The sequence below is a fragment of the Ceratotherium simum genome, chromosome X (assembly GCF_057802395.1).
Source record: "Ceratotherium simum simum isolate JZ-2026a chromosome X, ASM5780239v1, whole genome shotgun sequence".
In the NCBI taxonomy this organism is placed as follows: domain Eukaryota; kingdom Metazoa; phylum Chordata; class Mammalia; order Perissodactyla; family Rhinocerotidae; genus Ceratotherium; species Ceratotherium simum.
Genome location: NC_141940.1, coordinates 35,664,246 through 35,678,308, shown reverse-complemented (window position 1 = coordinate 35,678,308; position 14,063 = coordinate 35,664,246). Strand labels below are relative to the sequence as shown.

The 14,063-nt window shown below is 41.2% G+C and overlaps 1 protein-coding gene across 8 annotated transcripts in view; it reads right to left on the bottom strand.

Annotated features, from left to right (window-relative positions):
* Positions 1–1,745: 1,745 nt before the first annotated feature.
* AMOT (angiomotin) overlaps positions 1,746–14,063 on the bottom strand; it is a 223,458-nt gene continuing 211,140 nt past the window's right edge. For all 8 annotated transcript variants that reach the window (XM_087426681.1, XM_087426682.1, XM_087426685.1 and 5 more), the window contains 4 exons: positions 6,429–6,551; positions 5,410–5,642; positions 3,601–4,299; positions 1,746–3,239 (listed from right to left, as the gene is read on the bottom strand). In XM_087426681.1, the coding sequence (XP_087282807.1) occupies positions 3,142–3,239; positions 3,601–4,299; positions 5,410–5,642; positions 6,429–6,551 (1,153 nt within the window). In that variant the 3' untranslated portion in view covers positions 1,746–3,141. The remainder of the gene's footprint in view (positions 3,240–3,600; positions 4,300–5,409; positions 5,643–6,428; positions 6,552–14,063) is intronic.

Here is a 14,063-nt window from a genome sequence, read left to right as displayed (position 1 = left end):
TGTTCATTTTCCAATTGTTGTACCCACCCAACTGTGTAACAAGAAAAAAAGAACACGACGGGTCTCTTGGTGTGTTGCCTATGGTAGATGATGGCAGATATTTCAGGTTCCTGCTATCCTGTCATCCTGAAGCTCAAAAGCAGCATTGAAAATAAATCCTTCATTAAAACAACAATCAAGATACATGATTTTAAAAGAAAGCTCAAGCTAGTTTTATTTAATAAAAAATTGTTAATAGAAATTTTATATCAAGTAAATTTTGTTCTAATGGAGTTTTTCTATACATGGGACATTGGGGTACAACTGACTTAGAAGGTCCCCAGAGACCACCAGGCAGTACAAGTTAAGACAACAAGGTCATCCTCCTGTCCTGAGGTGCGAGTAAAATGCATAGATAGGTGGGAGTCCAGAAAGATCCCCCAAATGTTACATCCACACAATTGTGAAAAGGTGGCTAACTTGAGATTTCTCCCATAAACCTGAATTTTAAAAATGACACCTATTAGAGATCTTCTGAAAAGGCTGAATCTATCTTCTTCGTAAACATAATACACTGACATGGACTTTTTCCATCTCTTAGATGTACGATATAATTTTAGCAACTTATCTGGGATTAAAAACTGAGCTGAAAGAGACTGCCTCTGGTGTGAGGGAGCAGAGATGTTGTGGAAAGTTCAAAATAGTACTTAGCCAAGAACTTTCTCCTTTCCCAAAAATACGTGAGTCTAAAGAGATGGCTGCCACACAGTATGGAATGTATGACATTTGTCACCTTACAGAATGTGATTAAAATCATGGCTCCCAGAGCTAGCAAAAATTCTGACAATGTGTTATAAACATGAAAGGAGTAGAAGAAAGGTTTATTTTTATTTTTATTTATTTATTTGGATAGAAAGTAGTAGTCCTGAAGTTTGCTACTTGTTGCTCTACTATTTGAGTGTTTTTTTCCTTATGACTAAAGGGTTGTATGAATGAGTATTAACTTTACACTTTTAATTTAATTTTAAATTACACACTTTTAATTTCTATTTAGGATTCACTTGATAACTGAGGATTAATGGTTAGGATGATCACTTCATTACTGAAAATGTCAAGACTGGCTGAAAATCACATCACCCTCTCTCTCGTGTCTCTACCCCCACACACAAAATAATTCCTTTGGAAGATAGTTAGAAATGACACAAGAATACTGTTAAATATTTAATTCCTATACTCACAGAGGAACCCTGTAAGATGATCCAAGACAGCCAATCCCATAGCAAGAGAAGAAATGAGGTTGATTTCTCAGGGGGATGTTTCATGTGACTCAGTGTTGAAATGAGGATCAGGAAAGGGAAAACCTTGCAAAAGGCACTGCAGGAGAGGCAAGATAGGAATTCAGAACCCTGGACAAACTACTCAAGCCAGGGACATTTTACAAAACACATATGCTCTGGACCGTGAAGATGCCTTTTCTTAAAACAGGGTTTTTTGTATATAAGGGTTTCCCAAAATAAGCATGGTAGTCGGCAGAGTAGAAAGCTGTGTTGTGGGATCTTGAAAAAGTCACTTAGCTTCTCCAAGTCTCAGATTCCCCACCACTAAAATGAGGGGGCAGGGCTATATTGCTAAAATTCATTCCAGCCACTATGCCTCACAATGTAATATATCAGGCCTACTCTTCTATTAATCTGGTTTCTAACTAACACATCCCCAAAACTCTACCTCCCACCCTTACCTAACACCCCCCAATCCCCTCACCCCCCATACCCCTGAAAAGTGATCTTAATGACATTGTCTGTGGATTTGTCACCTTAATGAAGGACAGAAAGGTGACACAGAGCAGGGACCTGTGCCAACAGGCAGCCAGCCCTTCTGTGTCCCTGGAGGCAGCCCTATGGCAAAGCTTGGAGCCACGGCCTCCTTGGTCCCTGCCCACATGCGCATTTCCTGCTGCTCTCCAAAGGTATTCCAAGATGGAGTCACTGGCAGTGAAAAGAGGTAGCTGAGGATACTGCTACAGCCCACCTCTCCTCTGACTGCAGCATAGTACTTTGGGCTTTTGATGCTATTCCCTTGGAGGTGATAGTCAAATATGCCTTTTAAGATGTATGCTAAGAATTTTGGAAAACAAAATGAGTTATTTCAAATTTCACAAGAAATTCAAAGCATTCAACCTGTCAACAAAAATGCTTCCTCATTTTGCAAATGATTGGCAGTTTGAGACTAGTGACACAGCCAGTGAATTTGTGCTGGAGAAGAAATAGACACTAAACAGATTGGTCTCAGGAAAGGCAAGCGAGCTGTGTTCATGGCTACACACAGACCACAAAAGTCTGCATACAGCACCTCATGCAACTCTCCATCAAGGCCTCTGATGGTCTAGCTCCCTAAGAAAGAGGAAGTTGTACATCACTCAGCTAATTTACTCTCCTAGCATCTGAAAGCAATATATTAATTATCCAAATGCATAAATTACTCCAGAGTATATATATGAATGTATGAACCTCCGCAAGGGAACCAAAAGAATCCACTTCCAAAGCACCACTGAAATGAAGATAAACACAATCCCCTGGCACAGGGTAGCTGGGAAATTGGGAGGGAAAATTAACTCCAGCACCCTTCCACACCCCAATACTCCCTACCTTTTCTCCAGCTTACAGAGCTCCTAAAACTATTCCCTTTCATGAGCCCGAGGTGCGAGCTCTTTCTGGATGCTGCCTAGATGGTAACTATACAGAACAGCATATGCACAAATTCTCTCCAGCTTCCCATTTCTGAACTACATGTTACACACTGTCTTCCAAACATACGGTGCTCTTCAATAAAAAATGATCTGGAATACAGAAATGCTAAACAAATTTAAGCACATGGAAAACAATGATGTATATCCAGCTATTAACAGTCCCAGTATTTGTATAAATCCAAACAATAAACTTTAGAGCACATTCTGATTAATCTGTCTTTAGAGGTACGCTCTACATGTACCAGAATAGACTGGAGTTCATATACTATTATTTAAGTACTATATCGTTTCAATAAAAAGTCCCTTTAAAAAAATCCCCCCCAACCCTTGTCCTCACCCTCAAAATAAGAACAAACAAAAGGGAAAAATGATTAAAAGCATTCTTGCTGATAAACTGCAGCTCTTGATTAGGCCATTTAGATGAGATATTCCACCATCTCTGCATCAGGCTCTTGTCCCAGGATCTGAATGGCAGCTTTTCTTTCCAGAGTATTGGAGTGGAAAACAGGGCCATCTACATGGAAATAAGGGGTTAGGAAACTCTTAGAGACAAGGTAAAAACTCACATTTCTAGAAATAGACAGCTCTAGAGACCCCATGAAGCCAAGGGTAAAGTGAGACTTGCCTGCCACCGCCCCCCTCGTTCACCTGAGCATTTACTTATACTAGGAGAATAGCCATGACTCATTCCCACTCCCACCCTGGTGTCTGGAAAGCCATTTACAGACTCTCTACCCTAATCTCTTCTGATTAATCCCCTTTGGAACATGAAAAACTCTGTCCAAATGACCAACTGTGCCTAAATAGCAGGCACCAACAAACAAATCTGTAGTTGAGGGCAGAAGCAAAAGCTACCTGGTACAAAGAATTATTACCTGTCTTATCTGGGTTGCAGGTCAAACTCGGTATAGACAAACGACGTGGTCCAGAACTGGCAGCTGGACTTGCAGAAGCTTCAGCCTGAGCCAAAGCTGGAGTTGGAGCTGGAGCTGGAGTAGCAGCTGCAGCCGGAGCTGAAGTTGGTGCCTGAGTCTGAGCCGGAGCAGAAGCCTGAGCCACTGCTGGAGCCGGAACCGGAGCTGGAGCTGGAGCTGGAACCGGAGCCGGAGCAGCTGGAGCAACCTGAACAGCAGCAGCAGCAGCAGCAGGAGGAGCAACAGCAGCAGCAGCAACAGCAGAGGCGGAAGCTGGAATCTGAGCAGCAGCAGCTGGAGAAACAGCAGCAGCAAGAGCAGCAGCAGCAGTTGCTGGAGATGGGGCGGGCGTGGCAGCGGCAGCAGCAACAGCAACTGGAGCAGCAGCTACCATAGTGGTGGTGTTGGTGGCAGCGATGGCAGTGTTGGTGGCAGCGTTGGCAGTGATGGCGGCAGCAGTGGCGGCAGCAGCAACTGGAGCAGGAACAGAGATTGGAGCAACAGCTGCGGTTTTGTTCGGTTCCGTTCCCCGCTCCGTTTGGGTGCTGCAGTCTCGGCTGCCTGTCTTGGAGTGAGCTGAGAGCAGGGGAGTAGAGGGCGGCACAGGCGAGGGTGTAGAAGGGACAGACTCAGCACGGTAGTCTCCACCCAGGAGAATGCCTACAAAGTAAAGAGGGAAAAAGGTTAGGAAACTACAGGTTATTCAAACACAGACATCTGATTCAGGAGAATATGAATGGATCTAAATTCTTTACTTTTGCCTCCCGTGAACCCAGGAATCAGGCTGCCAGGCACGTCTGAGCATGGCTAAAAGTTTCTTTCAGATTTGGCAGATCCCTTCTGGTCCTCATTCTCCAACCCCCAGCACAACATATTAAACATTTAAGCATCCTGGGTATTTGTTTTGATTTAGTTTTCCAATGGTGACTGATTTCCACCAAGCTATCACAATACTTCTACTCAGTTCCACTTATAACCAACCACCATCCATTACCAGAAAGCTAAAAAGGATCAGAGCAAGAAGTCTGTGGGAACAGATGAGTGTGATAATAACTATGCAATCTAAGGTGATGACCGTGGTTCCCCAAATGCCTACTCTAACCAAAGGACACTGCAAGTGACAGACGACCAAGAATGGTATTAGAGCACCAAAAAGACCTTAAATGAAAATATATATAGCTTGCTTCCTCAGGCTCTAAAAATGTGCCTTGTGGTATCCACAATACTTCTGGGGTTTTGATTAGAGGGGAAGGAATGGACAGGAATGGAATGAAAAAGCACATTCTGTTCTGATCTCAGAACATTCTGGTAACAAAAACCTGCCACCCAGCTCCATTTAGCTTAACTAGAACTCTGAGTCCTCCCACTATATGGGATGAAAGAACATAGAAAAAGCTGGAATTTTGAAATTTTGAATGATATGAAGGCCACATGGGCTTTGGACAAAGACAAAAGGTCCCACGTGGCAGAAGCCAAATCTGAGAACTTTTTAGAGAAAATTGAAGTTACTTCCTTCTCACCCAAATAAAACTCAGGATTCTTATCTTCTAATGTCTTGGCTTCAACCAGTGTTCTCTCAGTGAGACCTCACAGTGTGGAGGAACTCCTGAGTATGCAGCTAGCCTCTCAGGAGGACAAAAACCCAACCTGGTGTATCTTCCTCTCTAGAATCTGGACAATCACACTTTTTCCTTCCTGCATGGGCATGTTATTTAACTCAGGGCTCTCTTTAAACATGTCACTTTAATCTTCTTTATTTACTGTCATTACCTAGACTCCCCTTCCAGCTCTTGTCATCCCGCTTCTCTTCCATGATGGGAGTGCCAGTCAGGGTGGAAGAGTGGGAGAGCAAGCCTGATCCAGCATTGGAAATGGACATCAGAGACTTTGCTGGCCGCATGGATGACAGCTGCTCTGTCTTACTCGGCTCCTTCCGGGAACGCTGCTGGAGTACTTTGATCATGGCATCCTTCTCAATAATCTGGGCATGGAGGGTCTTGATCCTAGGATCCAAAGACAAAGAACATATGAAGACCTTGCTGCCACCTCCATGTTCTAGTCTCACTGCCTACATGGACTTGAGCCTCCATTATCTTTTCGAATAAGGGGTGGTCTAGTTATTTCTTAATTGTAAGACAATGGACGGTATGCTACACTTTTTTAAATGCCTGTCTGCACACCCAAATGGATACAGCAGAACATCCAGGCATTGTTGCTTAAACCTTAGGAAGGCAAAGTAAAGTATCAGTGAAAAGCAAGGCTGTATATGAGAGGGTAAACCGATGTAGTGGGTGCTGTAGTGAAGAATCTGAGTCGATGGAAACCATGTATTCAATGAGAAGATGAGAACTTCTATGAATGGGCCACAATTTCAGGTAATAAGTCAGTGATCGTGAGTTTATAAGAGACATCAGGTACCCTACCTCCTAGTCTGAGTGGATGTTCTTTTACTGAGCACTCTGTTGTATCACAGGGTTGAGATGCTAGAAAGAATACCCCAGAATGCAAATACGAACAATTCAGTTCTGGCAGAGGGCAGATGGAAAGCACTTACCAAGAGCAATGGGGAAAGCCATGCTACTTGGAATTCCACAGTTAGAGGGAATGATCAAGGTAAAGGTCATTGCATCTCAAATCCTAAGTAACAGGCTGGCAGGGGCACAGGGGTGGGGAGAGGCTGCATTATCAGGTTTCCCAGCTGTGAATGAAGATGCTTGCCCTTCCCTACTGACCTAGCAGGTCTCCATACCAACTTCTCAGATCCACCAGGGTCCAGATTGACATTTTACCTGCCCTCCATGTCAAGGCAACGCTTGTTGGCCATCAAGATTTCTTCCTCCTCCTTCTGGATGCGAGCTTCTAGAGCTGTGTCATAGCTGGTGTTAGGAGAGTGACTGATGACTGTTGTGTCCCTGGGAAAAAAATGGCAGTGATGATGATGGTAGGGCAGCAAAATCAATGAATCCTATCTTTCTCCTAAGTCAAAAGTATTGCTGGAAAGCCCTAAGCTGAAATTAAACTCATTAGGAATGGTTGGTTTCTGGGTGACCTACTGGTAAGAGCCTCCAGGATGGGAAGGCTCAGCTTTCACAGGTAGAAGAGGTTATTGGCATGGAAATAGCTGCAAAAGTCTGTGAGGGATTCTATGAGAGGTGCACAGGCTTGCCTTCAGAACTAGACAGACATCCTTCCAAAACCTTCTGGCAGAGAGTCCCTTCAAGTTTTTAGATTATGGACAGGCAATAGGAAGATATTTATATTTCCACTTTATATTATTATTTATATTATATATTTCTACTTCATTCTCATGATAGTCATAAATAATGGGGGAAAGGCTAGACTTTGAAGGAAATCAGAGAACGTACTAAATAGCTATTGCTACAAATGAATAACAGTAACCACATCTGAGTGCTAGAAACAAACTTTAGACACGTCAGCAGCGAAGATCAGGTAGGGCATGTGAGCTGAGTGAGAAGCAGAGCCTTTGAGTCAGTGCCACTTGATTCCTATCTAACCTACATCTGGAACATTCTAGTGCCAAATCAATGAGTCTTCCTCAACTAAGTGACTGTTCTCTTGCCAGAGTCCCAAGTGCATGAGGGACCATCATGTTCCATCTGAAAGTGTCTCAGGCCATTAACTCAAAGACTAATTAATAAGGAGAAAAGTATGTGTGTGTGTGTGTGTGTGAGAGAGAGAGAGAGAGAGAGAGAAAGAGGGAAAGAAAAGAGAGGATCTAGCCCATGGGCAAGGCTGATGTTTAAACAGCACAAGTCAAAGGCATATAGGAATCCGATATCCTCCTGATAAGTGAAGTCATGCATCTTTCTTTAGTCCATTTTGAACTAGTGGTAGAGAAAAGAGGGAAAGGAATGAATAAAATGGATCTTATTTGAGTAACTTGGAGGGAAAGAAAAAGGGATTAGAAATAATATTGATGTAATTATAATGGTCTTAAAGGAAATCAGACAATAGGTTGAGAAAACAATGAACTGGCACTGCTTCATTATACTTCCTATGAGAACAAGGATATGTGGGAGAACTCCAGGCATATTTTCTGCTGGCAGCTAGTTACATTCTGTTAGCTTAGAGATTGTAACCACTGCAGATGGGAGTGAAAGGCAAGGGAATGAAGAGGCAGAAAGTTGTTATTAAAGTTGGGGAATTTGGGTGAGCTTCTACAAAACTACTATTCCCCAAAATGCTTGCACCTTATATGCCAGGCTGAAACAACTTATTTGAATGGTGAAGAGTTGGAGAGCGAGAAGGGGAAGGACTACAATGGCTCTCATCATTTGCTAAATTCAAAATATTTTAGCATCTCAGAATTCCACACTTGCTCTAGTGCAGTTCACATGCTTGTAGTCCTACTGGGAATGGCCCCTGTGTTCTGAAGTACCCAAGAGGAAGTGGCATTGCGTAGTGTTGAGAGCATGGGCTCTGACTAAAGACCACACCAGGGTCAAGTCCCACTTTCCCAAGTACTCTGCCACTAACAAACTCTATGAGCTCAGAAAGTCAGTTAACTGCTCTAAGCCTCAGTCTCCTCATACACAAAATGAAAATAATAATTGTACCTATACTCAATGGGGTTTGGGAAGGATAAAACAAAAGTATGCATGTAAAACATACAGTGCCAGGCACAGTAAAAACACCCAACAAAGTTATCTATTATTAAGAGAGAAAAGTATAGGTAGAAGGAGAATACCATACAAGGGAGTATGACTTGAAAGAATTCCAGCTCTTGGTATAATACTGGAGGCAATTCCTGCAGTGCAGAGTTCCAATGTGATGGCTGAGGCTTCAGAGCCTGGCCTCTCTCTCTAAACTCTGCATGGTGTCTATGGACACTGGGGACTTGAGCGTGTAGTTTGCCACTGGGGGAGCCAGTGCTGGCTTACTGCCACTTTCATTGCATAAAAGACCATTTAGGGGACTCAGAGCCCTGCCAGCTAATTGATATGGACACTGTGAGCTTCTCAGGAATGGAGCCTGAAAATGTGGGGCACTTAGTGAATTCCTACAGAGCTGCCAGGATGGCCTTCAACATCAATTTTCCCTCTAGAAGACTGGGGCTACTAAGCCAATGGCTTAGGCAAAAGCAAGCAGAGACAGTGTTTGAAGGAGCAACTTGACAAAACTTCCAATTCTCTGAGACTATCCTTAAGCACATCAGTAAATAGATGCTGGGCTTAAAACACAACCTACAAACCCCAAACCATATATTTCCGAATTTGACATCTTACATCTCAAATTCTTAAGTAAACAGTTTCTGGCAACTATCCCTCCAATCATCTTCTCTCTCCTCCCTTTATCCGATGAAGTTATCCCCATCACATTACTTACATTGCTTTCTATAACATCACCTATGATCCTCCTAATTAAAACATCTAGTGGCCTTTTAAAGTTCAAGTCCATCTTTTCCTATCAGTAGCGTCCTTCTGTTTATTTAATATGTGAACTCGACCATGAGTGGAGCACTGTGTTTGAAGTTACTGGGAGGCTGGAGAATAGATAAACATGGATAAGACTAGACTCTGACTGCAAGAATCTTGCAAGGGGAGACCAAAATAGTAAATAATTAACTATTACATAAATGAGTTGAACTTTATTGCAATAGGCACTGAAAATTATTAGAGCTTTTCAAGGGGAATGAAATGATCTAAGCTGTGTTTTAGGAAGATAGTGTTATCTCTTGCTGAAATGGATTAGAGGAGTGATACACTGGAATCAGCAGACCAGTCAGAAAAGTTACTGTAATAATCCCAGCAAGAGATATTGAAAACAAGAACTGGGGAAGTGGCAAGGGAAATGGAAACAGGTTATAGGAGGCAGAATTGCTAGAACGTGGAGACTATTTAAATGTGGGTATTAGGGAGAGGGAAGAATGAATGAGAACTTTGTTGTTTCTAATTCAAATAACTAGAAAAGATGGCATACCACTCATTTTCTGTGATAGGAAACCAAGGAGAGATTTTTTGGAAAACGCTTTACTGGGTTTTGATTATAGTTACACTGGAGTTAAAGTGTCTTATGACTAGCCACATGACAAGATCCAGCAAGTTGTTGAAAATTCTAACTTTAATCGCAGAGATGGCAGAGTTACTATTTGAAGCTATAGTAGAGAATAAGATAACTAAGATACAATGCAGAATGAGAAGAAAGTTGAGGATGCAAACTGAGAAAGGCCTACAAATGAAGGAATAGGTAGACATGTGGAATATGTGTGATCAGTTTCTACCTTCTACTTTCCCTTTCTTTACTTCCTTCTTTCCCAGATTTATTTCACCCCAAATAAAAAGGAAACACTGCATGTTTGGAGAAAGATAACATGATTTAGTAAATGCAAACTAACAGATTACATGGTTGATTAGATGTGGTATCTTTTTATCCTTTTGCTGCTCTTCAGAAATAAGTTCACTGTTTGTGAGCTGAAACTAAAAATCTGCATTGCCAAATCGCTTCCTCTGGGATTGAACTCATACTTGGTAGTAATTTCTCTCATCTATATTAAGCATCTAGAGAGGAATCTCTAGGGACACAATAATATGGAGTTACAATATAGGCCACATTATTGTGATTATTTATACTATTTTTAAGTGACTAGAGAATAAGTCTCAAATAGTAACTCTTCAACAGTTAATAATCCCTATTTCTCCATCTTTGAAATCATATCTGGGAGGCAGCAGAGTATAGTGGATAAGATGTCAAAAATGTAGATTTAAATCCTGGTTCTTCTGTCTCTTAGTATCTGTGTGTGATCTTGGGCAAATTACTTAACCTGTGTGTGCCTCAGTTTCCTCATCTGTAGAATGTATAATAGTACTTATCTCAAAGAATTAGTGTGAGGATAACCAATAATTGTAAAGTGCTTAGAAGAGTACCTTATTTATAGAATGTTATAAACCAACGTTACTGCAATAAACAAAAAATTTAAAAAAAGAGTACCTTATGTATAAACACTACATATGATTTCCTGCGTTGACATTTTTCCCTTTGACAAGAGGTGCTTCATAGAATCAAAGTGCTGGAAGGGGTATAAATATATTACCTAATATGTCTTCTCACCTGAGAAAAGAGAGTTGTCTATTCTTATATTAAAAATCCATATTTTATTATTCACAATGGCCAAACATTGGAAACAATCCAAATATCCATCATCAAGTGAATGGATAAACAACTGTGTTAAATCCATACTATGGAATACTACTCAGCAATAAAAAGGAATAAACTATTGATACATGCATCAACTTGGATGAACCTCAAAATAATTATGCTGAGTGAAGGAAATCAAACAAAAAGTACAAACTATATGACTCCTTTTATATGACATTCTAGAAAAGGCAAAATTATAATGACAAAAAGCAGATTAGTTGTTGTCTAGGGTCAGGTGTGCGAGGAAGGATCAAGTTAAAGGTGCACAAGGACACTTTAGAATGTGTCTTCCATCTTGATTGTGGTGGTGGCTACATTATTGTATACAATTACCAACATTCATCAAACCATACACTTAAAATAGGTGGTTTTTTAATATGCAAATAATACATTAATTGAAAAAATTCTAAAACTACCACTGATACCACCCAAGCAACATTTCCTAATTGTGTGAGCTGTTACTTACCTATGAGCTATTACACCATGAATATATTAAGTTTGAGAGACTGCAGAACACAGACGGTCCCCAACTTACAATGGTTCAACTTATGATTTTTCAATTTTACAATGGTGTGGAAGCATTAAGTGGAAACCATACTTCGAATTTTGAATTTTGCTCTTTTCCTAAGCTAGCGATATGCAGTACGATCCTCTCTCGTGATGCTGGGCAGTGACAGCAAGTCACAGCTCCTAGTCAGCCCACCATCACAAGGGTAAACAATGCATACACTGACAACCATTCTGTTGTTCACTTTCAGTACAGTATTCAACAAATTACATGAGATATTCAACACTATTATAAAACAGGCTTTGTGTTGGATGATTTTGTCCAACTGTAGGCTAATGTAAGTGTTCTGAGCACTTAAGGTAGGCTAGGCTAAGCTATGATGTTCGGTAGGTTAGGTGTATTAAATGCATTTTCGACTTATAATATTTTCAAGTTATGATGGGTTATCAGGACGTATCCCCATTGTAAGTCAAGGAAGATCTGTACACAGAAACTAAGCAGGCCGTTAAAATGAGGCACTAGATTTAGGGATTTAAGTTATAGAGTTAGAAATCATTTCCTTCCATCTTTCGCTTCTTCCTTTCTCCTTCCTTCTTTTTTTCTTCTATCTTTCCTTCCTTCTTTATTCAAATACATGTTGAGCACTTTCCATCTGCAGCCAATATCCTAGGCACTTAAAAATTATTTTGGAAAAAAATAGACTATAAAGCTTTCAAAAAGAAAAGGGCAAAGAGCAGAACCTTGGTCAATACTTACATTTAGGGTTGGGAGGAGGGAGAGCAAAACCGTTGGACAGAAAAGGAAGGGCTGAAAGGAAAGGCAGAAGAGCCCAGAGGTTCTGAAATAAAGTTTTCTGAATGTTACCTTCCAAATTTGAAATCTCATAAAGAAAGGAGAAGAAGGAAACTGATCTCTGTGGCACAGCATAAGAGACACTATCTTTGGAAAAATAGTATAATCCTAGAAATAGAAGGGTCTGGAGGAATCGCCTAGTCCAATTCTCTCATTTCACAGGAATTTGAATGCAATCTCTCAATCTCTCTTGTGGGCTGAATTAATAGGCATGCAAAAGGTACACAGTCCAGATACGAATGTTTGCCTGAGGAACTATCATAATATGTTCCTACTAGGTGGGAACTGGCTGTTTTTTATCATATTAAATGATAAGCATGCACATTTTACTGAAAACTTATTACATTGAAACTTTCTACTTGGTGATTTAAAGGAATTCGATTCAAATTAAATCTACCTTATGGGAGTCAACAGATTCTGGAAAGAAATCCATCTGAAAGGTAGTTAGCCCAATATTCAAAACTTTACAGGGAGGAAGGAAGGGGAGTAGTTTCTTTATAGGAGGCCCCCAGTGACAACCTCCTAGCTTTTCTGCATTTTGACCTGGAGTCTATTCTGAAGTCAGTTTCAGCAGCGAACCTCCCAGCACCAAGAACCCTGGCTTTCCAACATTTTCTCACACTGCATACCTTCATGAGCTATATCTAATTTTCTGCCCAATGATGACAAAATTATCCTGCATCTCCTTTTCAGTGTTAGAGTTCCTGAATAACCTCTGAACAAACACTGGGCACAGGTGTTTTCTTGGGAGCTACCAGCTAAAATTACACTTAATTCTGCTTCTAATCTGCCTACAAACTTCTCAGCCATCTTCTAGCAGAGCTGGGGTTTCTGTGTACTCTATTACTACACCGGCATATACTGAGCAAACCATTCTCAGAAAACAAAGACAGGTAAGCTTAAGCCCATGAGGATCTCAAAATCAAGGCACAGGCAATTTCAATCTATTTAAGGTTTATAGGCAGTATCTGGAGACAAGCAGAGCATGTTAGAGAAACATAAGATGTCTTCCTGAAGAATTGTGAGTAAGTTTACAAACCACCAGTCTAGCTCTTAAGCACTGAGCTCCCTCTGATTTGGCATAAGAAGGACTCAAAAATAAATGTATCCACTGCCCCCTCCACACACACGTCCCAGCCCAAAGTCTGGCAAGCACTTCCGGACTGCCAGCTCCCCGTATTTAGGAGGATGGTAAAAGAAACACCACAGTTTTTAATAACTTTCTGGATAGAGACCTATTTGGGTACAATATGCTATAGCCTGCCTTAGACACCCAACTCCAGACCAAGGCTCTGTCTATATCTCCAACATCCCATGTCATCTCCTGATCTGAATTTAGTTTCTGTTGTTGTTTCTTTCTTTCCCAACTGATGATTATGAATAGCAGTGAGATAGACAAACTGGACAAGAGCACTGTTTCCTTCAAACACCAATAATTAACGTTTATATTGTGAAAAGGGGAACATATAAGAAGCAAAAAGTAAAAACTCCTCCTGCCACTTTCTCCTCCTTACCAAAGGAAATGTGACTGCTTACATGTGATGAACTCATGGACACAGAGAATGTGGCCTTCAAATATAGACCTTCTCAAAGGGCAGGGATGGATTCATGTTCAGCACAGCCTTTGGCATCCCTTGGATGAGCCAGAGCTATCAAATGGCAGCAGCCACTCCTGAGTGACATTTAGTTTCTGAGTGGCATTTCTCTGGAGAGGCTTTAACTCCAGTCCTGGGGCTAAACAAAGAAACCCACACATGTGGCTGAAAGAATCTGTGGCTCTGGTGGCTCTGGCGAAGGAGGTCTGCAAATGCTCAGTTGATCCCATCTACAATTGTTCTGGCTCCTGAGGAAAGCTGAACTATGATTCCACTAAGTTCACAAGTAACTTTAATTTTCAAATCCCTGACCC